At 40.3% G+C, this 22,544-nt stretch overlaps 1 protein-coding gene across 6 annotated transcripts in view; it reads right to left on the bottom strand.

The window, feature by feature from the left end:
- Positions 1-98: 98 nt before the first annotated feature.
- LOC126370073 (nuclear factor of activated T-cells 5) overlaps positions 99-22,544 on the bottom strand; it is a 139,617-nt gene continuing 117,171 nt past the window's right edge. For 4 of the 6 annotated variants that reach the window (XM_050014744.1, XM_050014733.1, XM_050014787.1 and 1 more), the window contains 9 exons: positions 17,041-17,289; positions 15,747-16,088; positions 14,989-15,088; positions 14,000-14,182; positions 12,153-12,327; positions 11,100-11,287; positions 9,869-10,040; positions 6,165-7,703; positions 99-5,813 (listed from right to left, as the gene is read on the bottom strand). In XM_050014744.1, the coding sequence (XP_049870701.1) occupies positions 5,809-5,813; positions 6,165-7,703; positions 9,869-10,040; positions 11,100-11,287; positions 12,153-12,327; positions 14,000-14,182; positions 14,989-15,088; positions 15,747-16,088; positions 17,041-17,289 (2,953 nt within the window). In that variant the 3' untranslated portion in view covers positions 99-5,808. Of the gene's footprint in view, positions 5,814-6,164; positions 7,704-9,868; positions 10,041-11,099; positions 11,288-12,152; positions 12,328-13,999; positions 14,183-14,988; positions 15,089-15,746; positions 16,089-17,040; positions 17,290-17,535; positions 17,829-22,544 lie in introns of those variants that run through there. The other 2 variants (XM_050014777.1, XM_050014766.1) reach the window with 2 other exon arrangements.

Raw genomic sequence — 22,544 nt, 5'->3', positions numbered from 1 at the left:
ATACCATCTTAACGGTGGATAATCCTGCTCCACTGCAGTAGCCCGGGACCAACCCGGCTTAAGGTGCGTTCCGAATTACGGAATTACAATAAAAGAAGTTATATTTTTTTTCATAACATTTAATCAATTACATCAAAAACAAATAACATACACTTCATCTTAACCCTTCGGCAAGTTGCATTGAATGATCAGACCGACTAGACAACTATATATGATCTATATTACATACGTACATTTCGTTGCATTATGTAGATACAATATTAGAAGGGAAGGCTTTTTAATAGGGCCGATTCGAGCAACACCATCAAATTAATTTTAACTGAATTTGACAGGACTAAAAGTAGCTTTACCTCTTTCTTGTGCTTATTGTAAGTGAAAAATAGCACTAATTGAAGAGCTGTCAAACTTAAATTAGGTTAATATTGGTGCTAATTCCTGCAAAAACTTGGCAAAAACCATCTAATTTTATTTTAAGTTATACCTGTCATTTTCTTATCCGCCGAAAAGGAAAGGGATGGATGATTGACAACTATTAATTTAGAAATGAATAACCTGGGGGAATAAAATAGGCATCTCGCTTATATGCGGGTAATAACCAGGTTATTGGCCAATATACAATTTTGGGTTATTAAATTTCTGCCTAAAATTGATGTGTATTCCATAAATATGCTTGTCGATTACCCGTCCCTTTCCTTTTCGGCGGATAAGAAAATGACAGGTGTAACTTAAAATAAAATTAGATGGTGTCTACATGAATCAGCACCATTGTGTCCGCCTGAATTGCCACCAATTTCTACTTTATCTTTTATAATTAATGAGGCTGTGTATTGGCATATCCTGTGCAACCTCTTGTACGTCGCACAGAGGCAGGGAAGTGGGACGGGCGCGGGTTATGTTGAAACCGCAAACGGAATCATCCGCTTACCTGGCTCTATGCGTATCAAGTATGCATTATTATAGAAGCGGAAGGCGTGCAAGAATTGATTAGCAGAGCGTCTTCTCGTGGGAAAATCGACTTTGATATATTCTGTGATAGGATACTTACTTAAGCCCTTGTCATCAATTACGCTTGTAATTGCGTATTATGACGCAAATGCGATTTTTAAGTTTTAATACGCAAACAAGAATACGTCCTCACAGAAGTGGTGAGAAATATAGTGCGTATATCCTCTTTTGTGCGAAGACGTTCGGTACGGACGAGTTCTGCTTTTATTGCGTTTCTTACACGCCTTTGCTTTTCTTCGATACTTCACTGTATTCACTGTGCGTTCATACAAACGCACCCTAAATCCCATCTTTTGATTATCTTAGCCTTGCCAACATTAATAAAATATACATTAGTGGCGATTCGAGCAATCACCAATTTAATGTTGATTTCATTTGACAGGAGTATAACTGCATCTCTTTCTTGCACGTATTGTAAGTGAAGGACGGCAACAAAAACAGCTGTCGAACTAAAATCAAGTTTGGTCCGCCCGAATAGGCACCATTGTTGTGAGTCATGTGAGTAAACAATATATCTTCCATCTCTTTTCAACGCGCAACACAAATACGTGACGGTCTCTCTACATTAGGACTCGTACACGGCTCACTATGTAACTTTTTATTTACGTAAACTGGGCTTTATATTTATAGTACAAAGGCTACACAAACGCTTTAAAATACATCATTGTATATAGTCAGGCGTGTTCCTGTTTTTCCAAACACCAAAATATGCTTAAGAGATGCAAGTAATCTTTAATCGAATCGTTCTACAAATATTGTTTGGAACACACCGCTTGAAAACGCATTTTAAAATTACCGTTTAGATTTGCATTTTATTCTGAGATGTGGTGTTAGAAGGACGAATAAGAATATCGCCCTTTTCAAATTGACGAAGTTTTAAAGTAATTATTTATAAAAAAGGTACCAATATGCTTACAAGAAAATTTCAGACCAGTATAAAATTAAGTTTGAGAATCTCAGCCACTAGATGGCGTCCCTGAGACTTGAGGTCTGAAAAACGTTTACTATAAAAACACATGATTTTGAATATAAATTGGCCTTCCCTTTAACAATATCAAACATTCTTTTATAACTTGCAAAGTAGTATATATCTTTCAGTCAATTTTGCTTTTAAAAGCTGAAAGATTAGTGCGAAATAAAACAATGGAAGACGAACATAATTATAAATAGCTTTATATAAGAAAACGTGATGTGATTTCGTGGCTTGTGCTGGATTGGTCGATTTTAGCAATATTTACTTATACAATAATTCTACTTACTTATGTAAAATTACATTTTTAACAGTATTACAATACATAGGTCCATTACACGTACAGGTAGGTCGAATTGAGAAAATCTATTTTGTCCTGACTACGACAGCTCCTAGCTAATGCCGTACCATTTTACGTTCTTGGTCTATAATAATTCAAGAAATTCTTTGATAGAATGTTTGGTCCAATCAAAAATTGTAATGATTGTAAATTTGTTTTCTTATAAATAGATAGGTGAGACCAATCCATACACACGCGAATTGATAACATTATAATATCATATCATAACCCTCCTTTTAGCCTTTCCGTGGCCGGGTACCCGACCAAAGATAGGATAGGAAGACTTGACCGGGAGATTCAGTTTTTGGCAACTAAATGATTAAGTATTAAGATTTTAGCAAAAGTAAGGTGTGATTAGCAGGGTAAATGCTTGAAGATATATATAAGCCTGACCTAAAACGAAAATAACAAGACTGAAGATTTTTTATCGAGAATAATTAGATTTTTTTTAATTATAAATAAGTGTTTTTAACGGATTAATCGAATTTTAGAATTGACAATTATGGCAACACTGGCTGTTTTAAACTTTATAATATTACAAATTTTGGGTTGAAAATTCTAAATTCTTCGGTTTTGTAGTACAATGGTCAGGCTTACAATAAATATTAACTAAAATGTGTTTACTGCTGATAATATTGTATAATCAATAACTTGTTAGTATGTATATTTTATATAAATGGTATTGTTCATATGGTCCCTGGATACAATACTGTAAAATATCAATATCATCTACAAAAATGGCCGTGGCGCTGCTTGGCTGAAGGCACAGCAACTTGTATAAACTTGTAAATGTATATTTTCTATGTAAATATTGTATAATTATGTATATATTTCGTCGGCCACAACAATCATACCGATGGCTTTTATATCGTAAGATATGCTTTTACATGTAAACTCTATACTAAGATTACATAGATGGCACATTTAAATATGTAGCATTCGACTTGTTTAACTATAAAAATGAACTTTTTTATGATTAACACATTATAAATATTTGCTCTACATCACATCAGTACAGTTTCTTACACATAAAAATAGCTACTGCGGGATATATGTTTAAACATGTTTTATATTATCACATTTATAACTATAACGTCAACAAAATAAAGCTTGCAATCAAAACTTATGTCCTTCAGGCTATTGATCAAAGTGAAGGTAGGTTTATATCGCGGCGCATAAGTTGAACAATGATGTTGAATGAGCACTGGCAGATTATAACCATGACAACCAGAGACGCTACCTGTGCAAACGACCGCCATTTTTGATCAACTTAAACACCGAGGGTACTCGCTACGAAAGAAGACCTGCGGATTTCAATGGAACTAAATGACAAATCATAATGATGCTACGCAGATACTGCGACGCCAGCGCCGCTGTCGCGGGACTTCTTTCGTGGCGCGGACTCTTTCTACCCTACCTTCAGTTTAGCGATTCTTCGACGATCGAACTACTATAAAGTTAGTGGTCGAATTAAAGTCTCACACGTTCTACTGCATTAAACGTTTTTAGCAAAATTTCGTCAGGGGTGTACAGAACATTCCAGCGGGCTTAGCACCGTAAGCGCGCGACTCTTTGTAGCCTCGACATACGTCACCCGTCACTCTCCCACAGTACTGCATAGAAAGAGACAGACGATCTCTGTCGCGGCGAGAAAGAGTAGCGTTCTCCCGCAGGTTACGAATTCAAGCAAACTTGTGAGAATAAGCGGGGACTATGGGCGTGGGTTTCAACTCAAACTAAACCCAACCCTAAACTCTCGTCTAATCCTATACTTAATCTTAATGCATATAATCCGGATATGTATTTGTGTAGGTATTAATTGCATATTTATTTACCCCATTCTCAATGGTCGTTGTATAATTAAGATAGTTAAATTTTGAATAAATAATTTTCTAATTGTATGCAGATATAGAAATGAAAAAAAAACTTTTTTCATTCCTATATCTGCATACAATTTTCAGGCTTAAATATTTTACGCATTTTTCACACATAAGTAGGTATATCAAATCTTTTATGTGGCCTATAAATCCGGTTTTTACTAATTCATTTTTAAATGTGACAAAATTGTGTTTATATTTAGAACACAAGTTTTGCTCGCAAAGCGTATTAATTTGTAAATAGATATTTCTAGCCATAAAATTCACATCATTCGCGATTTAGTAATGGAATAATTTGACATAAGTGTATAAAGGTACAAAATTATCGTTTTCCACTGCTTTTTTAATTATCTATGTTTGAATAGCCTATGAGCGTCTATGAATCGAAATATTAGGCCGTGGAGGCATTGAACTTATTAATTGAATGTGTCATAAGAATAATTGTAATTACACAAATATTTTATGGAATAGATAGAATTGCCACCTTAGTTACAAAAAGTTACAAAATTATTTTTTATCTATGGAAATTAATTCGCGCCATTTTACATGGCAGGGCAGTGCGTCATCTTTTTTTTCTAATTTATTTTATTCTCAATGACACGACGGCCTAATTTTGTCTCCACATTCTTAATTTCTAAATAATTTAGGTTTAGGCGAGACACTTCGTCGCCGATAATAAGGGGAAGCAGGTAAGTGGCTTCAAACTTTTGACAAGTTACGCATTAATTGGAGAATTTTCGCGTATTGCCAGTCTTGTGAACACATGAACAGCTACACTGGCTTTAATATTAGCAGTGGTAGGCCTGATTGTGCAACACGATTCGTCACGATGCACTGCAATTCAGCCGACTTATACTCAGGAAGAAAAAGGTCGTAAGAATCATTCAATATTCGAATTGAATATTGAGATGGTTGTAGATGTTTCTCCAGAAACTAGCAGCGGGGAAGCGTGATGGTGTATGATTTTTAAAGACAAAGAAGAGTATGTATTAAAGAAGAAGAAGAGTATGTAATTTTGAAGAGATTTTTTTAATTCTTCAAATATCTACTACTGAGTTTCGAATGTACCATATAAGTCGGCCAAATTGCAATGCTATCGCAATATTCATCTACTATAACGATAATAACATAAATACCAAGCTACAACTAACATTATCATATAATAACTATTTACATAATAAAATTCGAAATAAAAACACCTTCATGATCACACAACACGTTGCTTCCAAAGAGTAATATTATATTTTTTTTAAATACGTACATTCTGATTTTTCCGTGTATATCATGTAAATATTAGCCCTGTAATACTGACTCACATGTTGAATTAATTGACATTCCATACTTTTGTCGTTCAAAAATAAAACTTAATATGAGAATCATAAAAAAAACTTAATACGCACTAACAATTCGCACTCTTCCACACAACATTATGGAGATTATAGTGTCCTACATTACGTTTAACAATTAGTCTAACATCCATTAAAAATTCACATAAAAACTGCTTTTTGAGCCCTTAACACATCACAAGAAATGCATCCAATTAGGCATAAAGTCTCATTTCGAAGAATTTGGAAATTCCACGCACGTTGCGTAGGCTAGGTCGCGGCGCGCGGCAGTTACACTGCAAGAAATAAATAAATACATTACAATCAATATATACACACCGGCATAACGTACGCCGTCGCAGTTAATATAAGAATAATTAACAAATGAACTTTATTACTGCTACAACACTAGCTATAATAAAATAGTAAAAAATACTTGGGAAAATCGCTAAGTTTTTAAAGCTATAGTTTGTCAACTTTATATGAGATTTAAGTGTTTACTCAAGAGATTTTTTCTAAATCCGTATCGATTTTGGCTCTACAAAGCTATCATATCTCACTTGCCATAAACTCCACTTTTTTATTGACACCCGTAACTGGAAATCACTAAATATGTGCAGTTCAGTAATAGATGTCCATGTACTCACCCTGGTCGAAGGTGCTGGGGTTGATGTAGGAGAGCAGGTCCTGGTCGCTCATGTCGGTGAGGCCCTGCACGGGCGCCGTCATCTCCTGCGACACGGCCTGCGACACCGCCTGCGACACGGCTTGCGACACGGCCTGAGTGACGGCCTGGGACACGGCCTGCGACATGGCCACGAGCGGCGTCTCGCCCGCGGGCTCGGCCGGCGGCTGCGCGTCCGCCGCGTGCGGCTGCATGCTGCCGCCGCCCGCGTTCTCCGTCGACAGGATGTTGGCCGTGTTGATGGCGGACGTCACCAGCGCGTTCATGGTCGTGTCCGACGTCAGGATCTCGGCCGCCGCGTTCAGGATCATCGACTTGACGGCGGCTGGCGGCGTCTTCACTGACGTCGGCAGCTCGGGCATCATCATTAGCTCCTCCTGGCTCGGCCCGGCCGGCATTACGATGCGCTGGTTGTTCTCGCAGAGCATGCTCGGCGACACCTGCGGGTTCAGGATCACGTCGGGCGAGATGGCGGACGCGGGCATCGGCGGCAGCAGCTCGGCGGGCGAGTTGCGCGATACCACGGCCGCGTTGGGGCTGAGCAGCACGTCGGACGCGTGTGACGCGGCCGTCGGCGACGAGGAGTTCCCAGATAGGTGGTCGTCCACGCGCGAGTTGACCAACTCATCTAGCTTGGCCGCGTCGGCCGGTAGCATGGCCGCCGTGGCCTTCATGGCGTCCTCCACGAGCGCCTCCATATGCGCGCTCTGCTGCGCCAGCCGCTGTTCGATCTGCGCGGGCTCCATCTCCATCTTGGTGATAGCGCCGAACGGGTTGAACGTCTCCTCGGTGCGCGGCGCCGGCATCTGGTTGTACACTATCAGCCGCTGTTCGGTTGTCGCCTGCATCACGCCAGACTGTAGCACGCTCGACTGGATCGCCGTCTCCGCGATCATCAGCTCCGGGTTCAGGACCTTCATATCATTCTCGAGCGGGTCCATCGTCGTCTTCGAGGAGATTAGCTGGCGCATTGGGTCCATGGGGTTCATTGGGTTCATGGTATTTATCGTGTTCATTATGGGATTGCCGACGTACATCTGTCCCGCGTTGTCGTCTGAGTTGAAGATGGCGGCCGTGACGCTCTCGACCATCTTGTCGGTCTGTACCTGGTTCTGTATCGCCTGCAGCTGCTGCGTGAAGGAGGCGAGCGGAGAGGGGGACTCGCTCTGCGTGGGTGTCGGCGGCGATAGCTTGATGGCGTCGTACGTAAAGCCGACGGGCGGCTGGTCGCGCGAGATGGACTCCGACTTGAGCCGGAGGTCGACCACCTTGAGGTCCTCGGCCATCATGGAGGAGCTGTCGGGCCCGTCGGGACCGCAGGACGCGTCGTTAGGGTCGACGAGCGAGTGCTGGCTGGTGTCGTCGGCCAGTTCCGCCTTGAGCCCGAGCGGCGGCGGCGCGTCGGGCACGATGAGCGAGGGTCGGCGCAGCGGCGTCGGCGGCGGCAGCATGCTGGTGGCGCCCCACAGCAGCACGGGCCGCGCCTCCTCGCTGCCGCTACCTGCGCGGACACAACCATATAGTAAGCGCTGCACGACAGGTGCGTCGCCCTAACTAAGTGCCGTCCCGGCTCGCTCGCCTGGCCGAGACCGATCTTCACTTTAACCGGCGAGGTCGACTGGTCTCGCTCGGATATTCTCGAGTGTCGATGAACTAGGATCGCGGGAGCGGACAGTCGGATGGGAGGGACGGGGCGACGGCTAAATTGGAGATCGGACTTTTTGGCGAGGAGAGGAGACGTCGGGAGCGGCACGGCGCAGCTAGCTACGTGATGTGGGAAGGGGTCTGTTCAGTCTGTACCTAAAATGGCTACGATGTTGCTTGTCAGTGTTATTGGTCAGTGATTTCTGTGTATGTGTCTCAGAGTGCAGAATCTTTGAAAATCATGGAAACTGTTTCGTCAATTAATCGATACCATCATATTTAATAAAATTCATATTTCAATGTTCTCAAATTATCCTGTGTGTTCATTGTTCTGTATTATAAAGGTGAAGTAAAGATTTGTGTGTGGTGCGGTGTGATTTGTGTGTGTCGTTCAGATCCAGTGGGGCAACATGACTATTTTATTTTAAAGTTAAGTACCTGTAAATATCAACAATTATGCAATTAATTTTGGTTGTAATATAAAGTCCGTAAGTCCGTCAATATGTCAATTTCAAATTGCCTCAATTAAGAAATTATTTATTACCACTTTAAACAAACCTATCTGGAACTTTTCGGTTGCGGTCTGACTGAAAGTATCATTTTTATAAATCTTTGGTTATTAATAAAAATATTTAATTAAAGATGATGAACGCTAAATTGGTGACTATTTTTTAAAGGCATCTAATCTAAGTTCAGAGAGTATCAAAGCTGGAATGTGGTGTGGAGGTGTAAGGGTGTGTATGCGTGCGTGTGTGTCAGTACCGTGGCAGCGCGCGGGCGGCGGCGGCGGCGGGCGGCGGCGCTACCTAGACAGACCTAGCTTGAACAAAGGGAAAAACAAAGGTACGCCCTTTCGCATCAGTCATTTCTTCTAAATATAAATTCTCATTACTTATATCAATTCATGTGATACTTTTACCCTCGTAACATTCATTTGCATGCACATTCAGAGACGCCGCCATAACTCTTGTGACACGACACCATTTTGAAACGTCCGGAATTTGATTTCAACTTTTTTTTATTGTTTATGGTTATAAAGTTTTTTAATGCGTCCTTGTTGTTGGTTTTGGAAACGTCTCTAACAACCAATGAAAGCAAAATACTTATTAATTCATTGCACGTCACTAGAAGCAACATTTCAATGTACTTATAGGTAATTTCATTTGTTGTTAGTACCATCTAAGCACAAGTATACAGTCACAACAATATTTATATCTACTGAGCATTCTATGAGTTTTCACTGATTTAACTTTTTATATTTGAAGTTTTGCATAGAATTAAGTACTTATTTCAAAATTATTTATCTTGTATTTTTGTGTACTTATGCCAATTTAAAAAAATAATTTCAATCTTATATACATCATTTATGCGTTAGTATGTCTATTAGACTCAATCTTAATTATAATTACCAAATTAACTTTATTCTAAAGCTACAATTAATTCAAGGTTTAGTAAAGCAAAGTTAAAGATAGGTATGATAGATAGAACTTTATTGTTAGTAATAAAAAAAAGATGGAATGCACACTTAATACTAGCTTTCTTACGCAAGCCATTGTAAGTATAAGCTGGATGGCACTACATGGTTTTGTTAAGGAATGATACAAATAAAAATTGAATCCAAAAAGGGGAGATATACTTCAAATTGTATACTCAACACTTGGGTAAACTACTTATGCAGTTTATCTCGAGTAAAACTCGACGTTAACGGATCTACCACAAAACAATGTTTAGAATTTAAACACTATTTAAGAAGAATAAAAAGCCCAGTAATGGTCAATCGAATTATTTGAAACTTTTGTGGTAAAGCCATCAGAGCTAGTTTTACCTCTGGCTGAGAAATGTCTGATAGCCAAAGGCTATGAAACATTTATCTGGGATATTCAAATCAAGCCAAATTTTTGACCAAAACCTTTTCAATTCCCTTGTTGGATCCAATCGGGGTACTAACACCACTGTTACAATGACACCAGTAGCACATGACTCATGCTGGCACGGCCAATGTCGTTCGGAACAAGAGCTTACCTTGCGTATGGTGTCTTGTGCTATGCAGCGGGCCGGTGTCGAGACTCGGAGGGGTATAGTAGAAAACATGTGGCTCGGAGGCTTTGCCCCCCGAGCGCACGAATAGCTGGACTGTCACGGGTTCCGCTATGTCCGTGCGGAGATACGGAGGCACGCAGCACACTAGGTGTGTCTATAATTAAGGAGGTTCACTTGCAGAGAACTTTAAATGTAACCAATTAAAACACATAATACCAGCGGGCTTAGCACCGTGAGCGCGCGACTCTTTCTCGCCTCGACATACGTCACCCGTCACTCTCTCACAGTGCTGCACAGAAAGAGACAGACGATCTCTGTCGCTGCGAGAAAGAGTCGCGTGCTTACGGTGCTAAGTCCGCAGGTTTTTACCGCGTTATATCAGGAATATGTGACTCCTGATATTTCAACACTGTCAAGTGTTATGCATCTGTCTGTTATGTGTTTAATTAAATAACCGCGTAAACGACAAATGATTGTACGTTTAAATGTAGTCTCTGGTCATATTAGATGCAGCTTCAAAGATTTTAAGCTCGGAAAATCTGGGAGTTATTTACGTTGCAAATGTTTCGGTTGGACGAATTGGTAACTTATTGCCGCCCGAATTAAATTAACACATTAGGTATAAAAACAAAGCGCTTCGCATCGTCCTTCATTATGCGCACTGCTAGGGAGTGGAATTCTCTGCCGTCTTCTGTATTTCCGAATGTATATAACCCTGGTGCTTTTAAAGCCAGAGTGAACAGGCACCTTCTGGGCGAGCTCGCTTCATCTTAGGCTTCGTCAATGCCTTCGGGCAAGTCTGGGGCCAAGAGTAAACCCATCAAAAGTAAAAAAAAAAATAGAAAATATCAAGGACGATTGAGTGGACGACGACAAGGACGAGTGCGTGGAACCAGGTGACTCCATTTGGGCGAGTTTTACGTTACAGATTCTTCTAATCGAAACATTAGGAACTTGGCAAGAATCGACCATTTTGATTTTTCTTTATTTCTTTTCTTTAAAAACATTTTTTCAGGGAACATAAAAATGTATTAGACTTTTCGGAGCCCTGGCGTCGAACAAAGGTAAATTTGACCCTTCCAAGCCGTGTTACACGTGCACCGATCTCGGAGATCCATATACAAAGGGGAGACCCACAAATCATCAAAGTCAAAGAGACAACACGCAGCGCAGATATTCGTTTCAAAATCAAATAACACTGAATTATAAATACCTGTTGCAAAAACTCCTTATCCGGCACGACCTCTTCCTCCCAGGAGTTCCTACCCTCTTGCCGTTGACAGAACACGACCCGGGTCTCCTTGAGGAAGTTCTTGCCTAACAGGTACAGTTCCAGGCCTCCGGTCGCCGGCGAAGATATCAATGACTTGCGACACACTTCTGGGACGCCGGGCGGTTGAGCTGGAAGAGTTGACATGATGAACTGGACGGATATTTCTTTGAAGAAGACCCGTTGGTGGAAACAATGGAGCCCGTTACTCGTTACTTTGTGAAATGTTGGGGCTCGTTACTTTGTGAAATGTTGGGATTCGTCACTTTGTGAAATGTTGGAGCTTGTTACTTTGTGAAATGTTGGGGCCCGTTACTTTGTGAAATGTTGGGGCTCGACACTTTGTGAAATGTTGTGGCTCGTTACTTTGTGAAATGTTGGGGCTCGTTACTTTGTGAAATGTTGGGATTCGTCACTTTGTGAAATGTTGGAGCTTGTTACTTTGTGAAATGTTGGGGCCCGTTACTTTGTGAAATGTTGGGGCTCGACACTTTGTGAAATGTAGGGGCTCGACACTTTGTGAAATATTGGGGCTCGTTACTTTGTGAAATGTTGGGGTTCGACACTTTGTGAAATGTTGGGGCTTGTTACTTTGTGAAATGTTGGGGTTCGACACTTTGTGAAATGTTGGGGCTCGTTACATTGTGAAATGTTGGGGCTCGGTACTTTGTGAAATGTTGGGGCTTGTTACTTTGTGAAATGTTGGGGCTCGACACTTTGTGAAATGTTGGGGCTCGACACTTTGTGAAATGTTGGGGCTTGTTACTTTGTGAAATGTTGGGGTTCGACACTTTGTGAAATGTTGAGGCTCGTTACTTTGTGAAATGTTGGGGCTCGGTACTTTGTGAAATAATGGGGCTCGTTACTTTGTGAAATATTTAGATATTTTATTCAGAAATATTTGCTACTTTTAAATATATCTGAGAAATATTAGGCCAGCTCCATTGGCGCTTACGTTGGCTGTCTCGCCCAGTTCATAGCAAACACAGTACTCACTGCATATGATCTGCGTGGAGCACACTTGCAGCGTCTCGGGCTGGCCGTCGGCATTGACGATGTCGGTGCGGAACACCATGCGGCACCGCGTCGACTTCTTCTTGCCGCGGGAGACGTGTGCGCCGCCTGCGGTCAGCGTCTCGCCGAACCGGTGCTCGACGTCCACGTTGCGTTCCTGGAAGACGGTGGTGGTAAAAAGTCAGCACCGCAGAACAAAAGAAGAAGGAAGGAAGAAAGAAAGAGAGAGGAGAGTTGTGTCGTATTTGTCGAGAACTGTTTTGTATCAACTTATAAGAAAAAACTGATAAATCAGATCTGATTAGAGTAGATACAGTTAACTACCAGCATCAAGAATAAAACTAACACTAACTCTGAAGGTGCTATCGTGCTTATCACATTCAGAGGGGTTAAAAAGGCTACATAGTACGCTGGTGCGTACAGCAGCGTAAAAGCATCTGATCGGTCGACTTTACCTAAGTACATAATATACGATCCCAACGACCCGATTACTCTAGCTATAGAGCCGGCCAATCAGCTCGCGACACCAAACACTTCAGAACCCCGACATCGACTCCGCTGGCGTGATCGACGAATTCCCTCATTCAGTGCTTATCGCTATCGTCGCACTAGTGTCGATTATTTTAATCCCCTCAGACGACGCCCTGAGCCGAGGTTCGCGTCTAACTGGGCAGTTTCATGCATGTTGTCTTAAATTTTGTTCCGAGTGAGAGCCCTCAGCGCTCCCCATTTGTCCGGCCAAGTCGTTAAGCCATCTGCGGTAAATCTACAATAAGTCAGGGCTGCCATAACGAATGTTTCTAGTGTCAACATTGCGACTTTCCCGTATCACAACGGGCCTAATTCGCCAAAACATACGACGCAATTATCTGCACTGATTCACCGCTTTGTCTGTTAGTTATAATGTGTATATACAAGCACGTAACAAGAATACAATGACCCGAGATAAGACCGAGACAACGTGATATATGCGACATTTTTAAGATAAACTTCACATGCAGAACGCTGCCGATAAAACTAATTATACACAAACATTATTTTAGGCGCTGCACGTTGTGTAACAGGAAAATTTGTGCAAGTATCTTTACTTTATCGCTTTGTTTTATAATGATAAATAACGTGGTAGGCGTTATGTCTTAATTTCATAGCAAGGTCCTTAAGTTTTCGTCATGATTATCGTTGTAAAATATGTGCTCTTAATTTTGTTCAATCAATAGGGAAAATATTGCACAGGAATTAAATATGTCAACTAAACGCGGTTGCAACGGGCTTCTAACCTGAGGATCTAAAAAGGCCATAATCAAGCAATAGGCTAGTTTCCAACTAGTCAAATCGGTTACTTTTTACTAAACGTCAAAACACGAAATTACAATGGAAAAGCACATTCTTAAGTCATAGAAAAACGTGATAAAATGTCGGACTTTTTATTAAATTAATAAATAAGTTAAATAACAAAAAAAAGAAGATAATTTTCGTCAGTTTTAGATCTGTCTTTATTTAGTAGGTAATCAGAATTTCATAATTTTATCAGTGACCTAGGATACCCAATTCTTCTTAAAAATAACTATTTGGCCTAAAGGTCTTCGTAAGCAGGCCATAAATTCCAAATTCCCAATTTTTCTTAAAAATAAATATTGCTATTTGACATTAGTGTGCAATGCACTTACTTTTTTTAAACGCGCAAATGATAAATTGCAATTTTCCTGACATTTCGCACTCCCTTTTGTGAGCGCAAGTGTTGTAATACAATATGGCTTTTTTATGCATTGTTTCAATATGGCCTTTATAGGCCATATGCTTCTGCTTTTACTGAACCCTTTAGTACCAACCTTGAGTATCCCAACGCAGTCGCAAGTGACCTGCCAGTTCTTGGCCGGCTCGAGGTCGATCTCGATGACGACGGTTCCGTCATCCTTCCTCTCTTTGCATGGCGTGGAGTTCTTCCCCGAGACCCGGCACGCCTGGTAGAACATATGCGGCGCCACTCTGCCCGTGTCTGTTCCTATGAATACCTGGAAAAAAATAATAAAAAATAAAATTAATAAAAGATAGTTTATTTTCCAATACCTAGAACAAAGGAGACAATAATATTATGTGTTAATACGTCAAAACACACAAATATCAGACAACCATATCAGACGTCAAAAAGCCCTCCCGAAAGCGAGGCCCGTCCGAACGTATCCATTATGCTTGCAGCGTTGCTATCTTGTTGCGTTTTTTTTTTGTGCTAATTCCTGTAGACACCATCTAATTTTATTCGAAGTTATACCTGCGGGGTTAATAATGCCACATCGAAGCAACACATCCAAAAAAAGCAAAATTCAGTTTGATATTTGCACATACAAAAAGTGCGCAATGCAAACAAATGTCAAATAGCAATATTGCTTTTTTAAATGAATTGCTTCGACGCGGCCTTTTTAACCCCACAGACGAAGACAGAGACTATGGAATCTATTTGCTTCGATCCTGAGATAATTCTTTTGCTTCCCCCACATTACTCTCATTAACCATCTTCATCATCTACTGAGTGGGTTGTGAAGTGGATCACCAGCTTCGACAATCATGGTGTCACGATTATCATTCAGCTGCCAAACGCCCCTTACAAGTCAATAACATACTTACATCAGTAACTAGCAACAATCAACGGCTTAACTATGTGCCTTCCGAAACACGGAACACTTACTTTCGGACAATCGGGTGATCAGTCTGTAATGTCATGTAATTTTAGTGATGTGTGGGATTCAATCCCGGGACCTCCGGATGTGGCCAACGCCCAGCCGCTGGCTCGCTGAAGTTGTTAAAATACTAGGTAAATTACCTGTAGGACGGCTGGCTTGTCATAGCCAACTAGTTTGACGACCGGGAACCCATTTCCCGAGTTGTCCTTTACAGCCCCCCGGCTGCCTTCAGTCTGATATCTGAAACATAACAACATACGCGTTACATAACTAGTTAACATATTAATACAGGGTGTTAGTGACATCGTAACAAAAACTTTGAGGGATGATTCAGTCCATGATTCTGAGTTGACATCAAGTTGAATTCCGTTGCAAATTTCATGAGTTTGATTTTGTTTTTCTTTTTAAATTATTTTAAATTTTATATCTTTGCGATGAAAAATTCTATTTGATATTAATTCAGACTCATGAGCCGAATCATCCCCCTTACGACCATGTACACGTAGGTACTACAGTTAGCTGATACGTATGAGTGTTTGAGTGTTCAAATTCTTTATTTTAGGTATCTTTGTTTTTGGGTATAAATGATGACCCTTTTTATTACACCCAGACAATAACATCTTCCACCTATTATTATTCTGATCAAAATAAAGAGAAGCAATATAGGTAGCAACATAATTCTATACATAATGTGATCCAATTATTAAGCAACAAATATTTTATATATGCTTCTGCCGTTACATTGTATTTGGGTATAATTATATACCCGAGTAATGAGAAAATAGGTAATTATCACGTTCAAGCTGTACAACGCCATCTGTATTGTTTTTGGTGAACGTAGCCTGGAGAGTTCCTCATTCTCACGAGCTATAATTATGTATTAGATAATGCGACTCACCTCGCTCTATGTTGCGTCTCGGGTTGACACAAGATCTGTAGTTCGACGGTGCCGTCACGCGAGCGGTTGGCGAGCGGCGCGGCGAGCCCGGGCGGACCCGAGTGCATGGCCGCCAGCGCGCGCCGCCGCGCCAGCGCCTGCGCCAGCTTCCCCCCATACTTCCCCCCCAACTTCCCCCCCAGTTTCCCCGACAACTTCCCCCCGGACAGCTTCCCCCCACCCGGGTACTTCCCTGACAGCTTGCCGGTCCCCAGCTTCCCACACGATCTGTAGGACGGATCTTGAAACCGCTTGCCTGAAGCTTCGCTTATTGGACTAGATATGCTCGTGCCCGCTCGGATTCTGCAAAGACGGAGAATTAAAATTGGAGTTTAAGCGCTGCGGCTTACACCTACTTATCGTTGCCTTATAGTGAAAACTTCTTAAGAGCTTTTTTGAAAAATCACATTCATGTTAACAAAACCGCGCAATAGACATACATGCTGGTATCACTCCATGTAAAAAAATATGGTCTCAATTTTTCGTCATTGAAATTAATTGAAAGAATTCGAAGTTTGAACATGCGTGATTTTCACTATAACGCGACAATGGTGCTAATTCCTGTAAACACCGTCTAATTTTCTTTTAAGTTATACCTGTCATTTTCTGATCCGCCGTGAAGGAAAGGGACGGGTAACCGACAGACATGAAATGTATGGAACACACCTTAATTGTAGACGCAAATCTAAAACAACCCTCTAAATATTTTACATTAGCCAATGACCGGACAAATTAAGTTGACAGCACACGTCAAACGGTTTGCATACCAGCGAGATACTATTTGATTCACTCGGGCAACAGCTGTCAATAATCCGCCCCTTTCCTTTTAAAATTAGATGGTGTGTACAGGAATTAGCACCAGAATGGTGTAAACAGGTACCTAAAATGTACTTAAGGGTAATAAGATTGAGATCGTTCAAAATAAATGTATCTAAACCGAACACCGTTATTATGTAACTGCGCTATCCGCTATCAGATACGTCTGATCAAGTCCGATGACAGTGGTAAACATTCTAGCCTATGATTACGGAGTTCAATGATTACGATGATGACCCGCTATGAATTGCAAGCAAGCGCGTGTTTAGACGTTTATGATCGATGATGATGTTGCTAAAATTACAAATCTAATAATAAACATGAAGCTGATAAATTAGGTCATTAGCAGAGTTCTTAAAAAAGAACTAAACTTAGTTAACCGAGTTGTATATTTGGGTATAAATGTTGTGTAAAAATAAAAAATGAGGGTAGAACCTACACGGGCACTGGCAGGAGAGGCGTGAGCGGCGCGGGGGGTTGGGGCGCCGTCTCGATCGGAGCGGGAAGCGGCGCGCATAGCGGAGGCGGAGGCGGGTCCAGCGTCGGCGCGGATGCTGGGGGATGCGCGGGCGCAGAAGCGAATGCATACGCGTCATTAGCGTCGTCGCACTCTAACTTTACCCCCGTCTCGCTCTCTCGCCGCCGCCGTTTCGACTCCTGTTCCCATTCCTCCAACGGGTCCGATAATCTGCGTACGAGTAATTTTTCCCTTTTAAATCCAATTTTTTTGTCTCCAAATGACACAGAATGGACCAAGCTGGTAGATGTAAGCGAGAGGACGTGAATTAGGTAGTTGATTTGAATCCGCCACTAAAACTACTGGAACTACAAGCGTTTTTTTTTAGTGCTTATAAACTACTTATGGTACTACTTAGCTCCCAAATAATCTACTATCGGTCGTGGTGAATATTCACTTATCCCATGATATACCTACCTACATACTAAATACGTGTGGCAGAAATTTTCATTGTTCCGATACATATAATTTGGAAATTTTCAAGGCAAGAGTGTTTAGACACTATTTGAATTTCCGTGCTCCACCTTAGACCACACCGCTACTTTAGACCACACCGCTACTTTAGACCACGCCGGATCGTGGTTGAACGCACTCAAATCTTTTAAAGATTATGAAATACAAGTAAAATAAGAAACGAAATCTCCCTAAAATGCGAAAGTAACTGTCTTTACATAAGGGTTTATCTAAGTCTCTCGAAGTACTTTATCCTACCTTCTTAAAACAACAAAAATAAATTTATATAATCGACCCTCATAATGTGCATTATAACTGTTTAAAATGTTTAAATTAGAAATTTAATATTAGAATTTCAAATAAGCCGTTTCTTAACAGTTTATGACCGGCATTGCATTCTACCTCTTCTACTTACAAATTATTGAGCAACAGAAGCAAACGAAAGATACATACATATAAGTTGTTGTAGATGATAGGCTGATTAAAACGCGAAACTTTAGGAAAACCGAAAATCGCTGGTGCGAGCGGTAAGCCAACCCGACGGCGGATATTGACTGATAAAAAAAAAGTATTCGAGGGTTATTTAACAAAAAATATTATGTGTTGGCTGTAGCTACCCTCAAACGATTTTATAAATTTATTTCAAAACAAATACACTAGATGGCGTTACATGTACCAAAAATACTATAATAGGTTTGCAACATAACATAAGATCACGGCCATTCCCAACCAGGGCATCCAATCGTGATATTTTAATTTTAGTGAGTAGGTAAATATTTAATATTGTAAAACAACATATATATATATATAGTGACATTACCACCACGAGTGTCCTTTACTACATACTGGGAGGCCACGGCATACAACTATAAGCTGTATGACTTACGAAATAAAAGTTTTATAAATAATAACCCTGACACCCGTACAGAAGAGCCAATAACTAAACGCAAACTACGCAACGCATCCAGTTCAAATACAGTCGACAATATACAAATATGATAAACTGCTTGATGGATGACAAGACAGGCCTACAGCTAAACTAGGGCTGTATACAATAGGCCCGTAGACTAAATTTTAAATTGGTTAAAAAAATATACCCTAATACAAATTATACCCTGAAGTTTTATTTTTAAAAATCATCTATTCTAGCGTTATCCCGTTTTTATAGGGTCTGCTTACGTAACATGAAGATTTGACAGGTCCGGTTTTTTACAGAAGCGACTGTCTCACCTTCCATCCCGCGAAGGGAAAGCCAGCCCAATACAGTTCGAGTTTCCTCACGATGTATGTTTTATTTTTAAAAATATTTAAAATTTTTAGTAAGTATTTTGTATATAAAAAATACAATTCAAATATCGCGCAAAACATACAATTCAATTGCACATTGGCGAGGGTCACAGAGACTATAATAAAAAGACTGGTATTGCTTCCTGTAAACATCATCTAAATTTAAAGTTATACTTACCTGTCCTAAACATTTTCTTAACCGGCGAAAAATAAAGGAACGGGTAATCGACAGGCAAAAAAATTATGAAACACACGTCAATGATACGTAAAAATGTAAAGAACCCTCTCAAAATTTTATATTGGCTAATAACTCGACAGGATTAAGTTGACAGCACATGTCAATCGAGTTGCACAGCACATCAATGAGATGCCTCTGATTCGCCCAGATTATTCAGTGGGTGTATGTATACCCATTCATTTTAAAATTAACAGCTGTCATCATCCGTCCCTTTCCTTATCGGCGGATAGGAAAAAGACAGATAAAAATGTAAATAAAATTAGGAGGTGTTTGCGAGAATCAGAGCCATTTAATAATTAAAAGAGAAAATGTAATCGACAAAATGAAATCAATGATTAAAATTATTCGATTCTTGTCAAGCATACCAGTTAACATCGGGCAAGAATGTGCCACATTAGGTTTGAATGTAGTGAACCTGTTTTCAAAATGTTCCAAAAAGGATACGATCAAAAAGTCTAAAAAAAAAGAAAAAAAAAAGTGTGTGTAAAGAATATTGATTGATTGATTGAATGTCTCGCTTGTCGTTTTGGCAACCCTATGCCGCGACGATAAGGCATGTCTGCTGCAGTTATCGCAGATAGTGCAGCGATGCATCCGGCGATACGCTATGTCGCCAAGGCCTGATATCATCTGTTTGACTTGTTGGTATTTTTAGCAGCTGCCCTGTATACGTCTGTTATTTTGTTGGAATTTCGCTGGGCTATGTTTGAGTTGCGTTCCAATGTTGTAGACATTATGTCATTTACTGTTTCTTGCATATCTTTTATTTAGCTGTCTAACATACTTCGGTATACATTTTGCCCTTTGTCAATTGGTAGAACGCTTGCCTCTCACTTTGATGTCGCAGATTCGAATCCAGCACAGGCCTAAACCAATTATTGTCGAATTTGTTTTCGAATTCATGTTTTGATTATAAATGATTATCACATGCTCAGCGGTGAAGGAAACATCGTGAGGACACCCACATTTCCAAGGAATGCATTTTCGGAGGTATGTGACCTCGGTTTTCCCCTCGCGGGTTGGAAGGTCAGACAAGCAGTCGCTTCTGTAAAAAACCGGACCTGTCAAATCTTCAGGTTAGGTATGCGGAGTCAGTGAAAAACGGGATAATTCTAGGGAGATGATGATATATTTGACCTTTGCGTTTGACGTTACTTTTTGTAGATTTATCGCAAATAGCGTTAACTATTTTGTCGGACAAATGGAGAGTGCTGAGGGCTCTCACCTAACCCTTCAAGTACCTAACCTATATAGAAAGATACAGTAAATAGCCATTAAACTGTCTACATAAGATAAAAAATGGCCATACAAGTATATTTTTTGGGGCACAGCTGAAAATCAGCCTTGTGGCACTGCCTCAATGACGGAGTGTGATAACATTTTTCTGAGCTGGCGTCCCTTTTTAGAAATAAGGTTTAACTATTATATTCACTGTGTACCATACTTAATAAATTATTTTTATTAAAGAGGAAGTTGTAAGCTACAGTATAAAATACAAGGAAATACTTGAAAGCCACACCAACATGCTAGCTAGAGATCTGCTACAGCTGAATCGGTTGAGACGTCTGAAAAGATGGAATATACTTTCCCTGGATGAGAGACTAGAAAAAAGAAAATAAATAAATATCAAATTCCGGTAAAACATAGCCTTGAGGATAGCAGTTACTGGACTGCACCTCTAAATAAATAAATACAACCACAAACTTTCTGATAAAGACTTACAAGTCGATGGCAGATCGGAGTGAAAAAAAAAATCTATTCTATGAGGCAACTGAATGACAGATTTCCACTCCTCGCGATCTTTTGCAGCCTCTGTAGCTTGCTCCCATGACATGCCGTAAGTTTGTTTTTTTGTTGGTTTTGTTTTATTTTTTGTTCGTTGGGTTCTGTTATTCGAGCCCTACAAACCCAACACCGATAAAAGGATTAGAAGAAGAGAGAGAGAGATGATAAGACAACTACGTACTTGTTCAGCGAATCAATGAGAAGACGGCCTCTGTGGTCCAGTGGTTGAGCGATGTGCTCACGATCTCGGAGGTCTCGGGTTCGATTCCCGGTGGGGACAAATCACAAAAATCACTTTGTGATCCCTAGTTTGGTTAGGACATTACAGGCTGGTCACCTGATTGTTCAAAAAGTAAGATAATCCGTGCTTCGGAAGGCACGTTAAGCCGTTGGTCCCGGTTACTTCTTACTGATTTAAGTACGTAGTCGTTACATGAGTCATGTCAGGGGCCTTTGGCGGCTCAATAATAACCCTGACACCAGGGTTGATGGGGTTAGTAATCACCTCACAACCTCGATAGAAGAAGAATGAGAAGATAGGCTTGCAAATATTGCAATGGATATTAGAATTATTAAATTAGATTGTATTTTTACCATATTTATAAATTAATCACGTATCGACCCGTTGAAAATAGTTTACTATTAAATCAGATCCTAATAGGTAGGTAGGTATGTTCGTGCTAGAATGCTTGAATAGGCGTAGAAAAGAAATGGTTGCAAGAAAATGAAGTATTTGTAAATTTTCATGTTATTTATTTTAGTCGATTAATTTGCCTAACTTTTGATATCAACTTTCGCGAACTGCCGACATATTATCATGAATACTTAGTTCAACGTACAAAGTTAGTATACCTAATTAATTTAAAAGTTGACGAACTGAGAAAATTGTTCGCCCACGACTAAAACTGTACTTGTTAAAACACGGCTACAGATTTCGAGGTATTTCTACCAGGGTCTGATTTATAAAAACACTTCATATTATTTTTGTCCAAAGTGCATTAAGGGATTATCCAGGCTACTTTCCCCGAAAACTATAGATGGCGTTGTACAGACTTGCCTTCGTTTAACCTTCAAATTTCATGGATATTTTTTATCCCTCAGTGTTTATGATTTTATGGAGATCACACGCCGGACACTCCATACATAAACCTTATTCGTACCGTGTACCTACGAGCAAGTCGGTGCGCGTGCGCTCCCCCATACTCTTTAGCGGCTTACAGCAGTTACAGCCATTTAGACTGTTCCCAAAATGGGAATGTTCCCGTTGCAGTGACTGAGAATAGTAAGGACAGTGACTGCTTTCCTTTTTCCAAGTTATTATTTCTTGTTCTCTGGCCTTATCTGCTTAAGTTAGGTGATAAGTTAAGTTAAGGGTGGTGTTAAGTTAGGTGGTGTTAGGTGGTGGTGTGGGTTAGGTGGTTTGTTAATGATTTACTGTTTTTTTTTATCTAATTTTTTTTCGAGGCTTGAGCCACTCTTGGTGGTTATGCCAGCCTCATTTACATTTTTTACATTATTATTTTAATTTTTTTTTGTGTGATAGTTTACCTTTTAATTTTGAAATTGTATTTTTTTATTGTTCATTCATTGTTTATTTTGTGTTATATTAGTTTTTTATATTGTCTTTTTTTCTCGTCATACAGCGCATTGGATTACACTGTAA

The sequence above is a fragment of the Pectinophora gossypiella genome, chromosome 1, assembly GCF_024362695.1.
Source record: "Pectinophora gossypiella chromosome 1, ilPecGoss1.1, whole genome shotgun sequence".
Taxonomy (NCBI): Eukaryota; Metazoa; Arthropoda; class Insecta; order Lepidoptera; family Gelechiidae; genus Pectinophora; species Pectinophora gossypiella.
The sequence above is the reverse complement of the archived record's forward strand: the minus strand, read 5'-3'. Positions and strand labels throughout refer to the sequence as shown.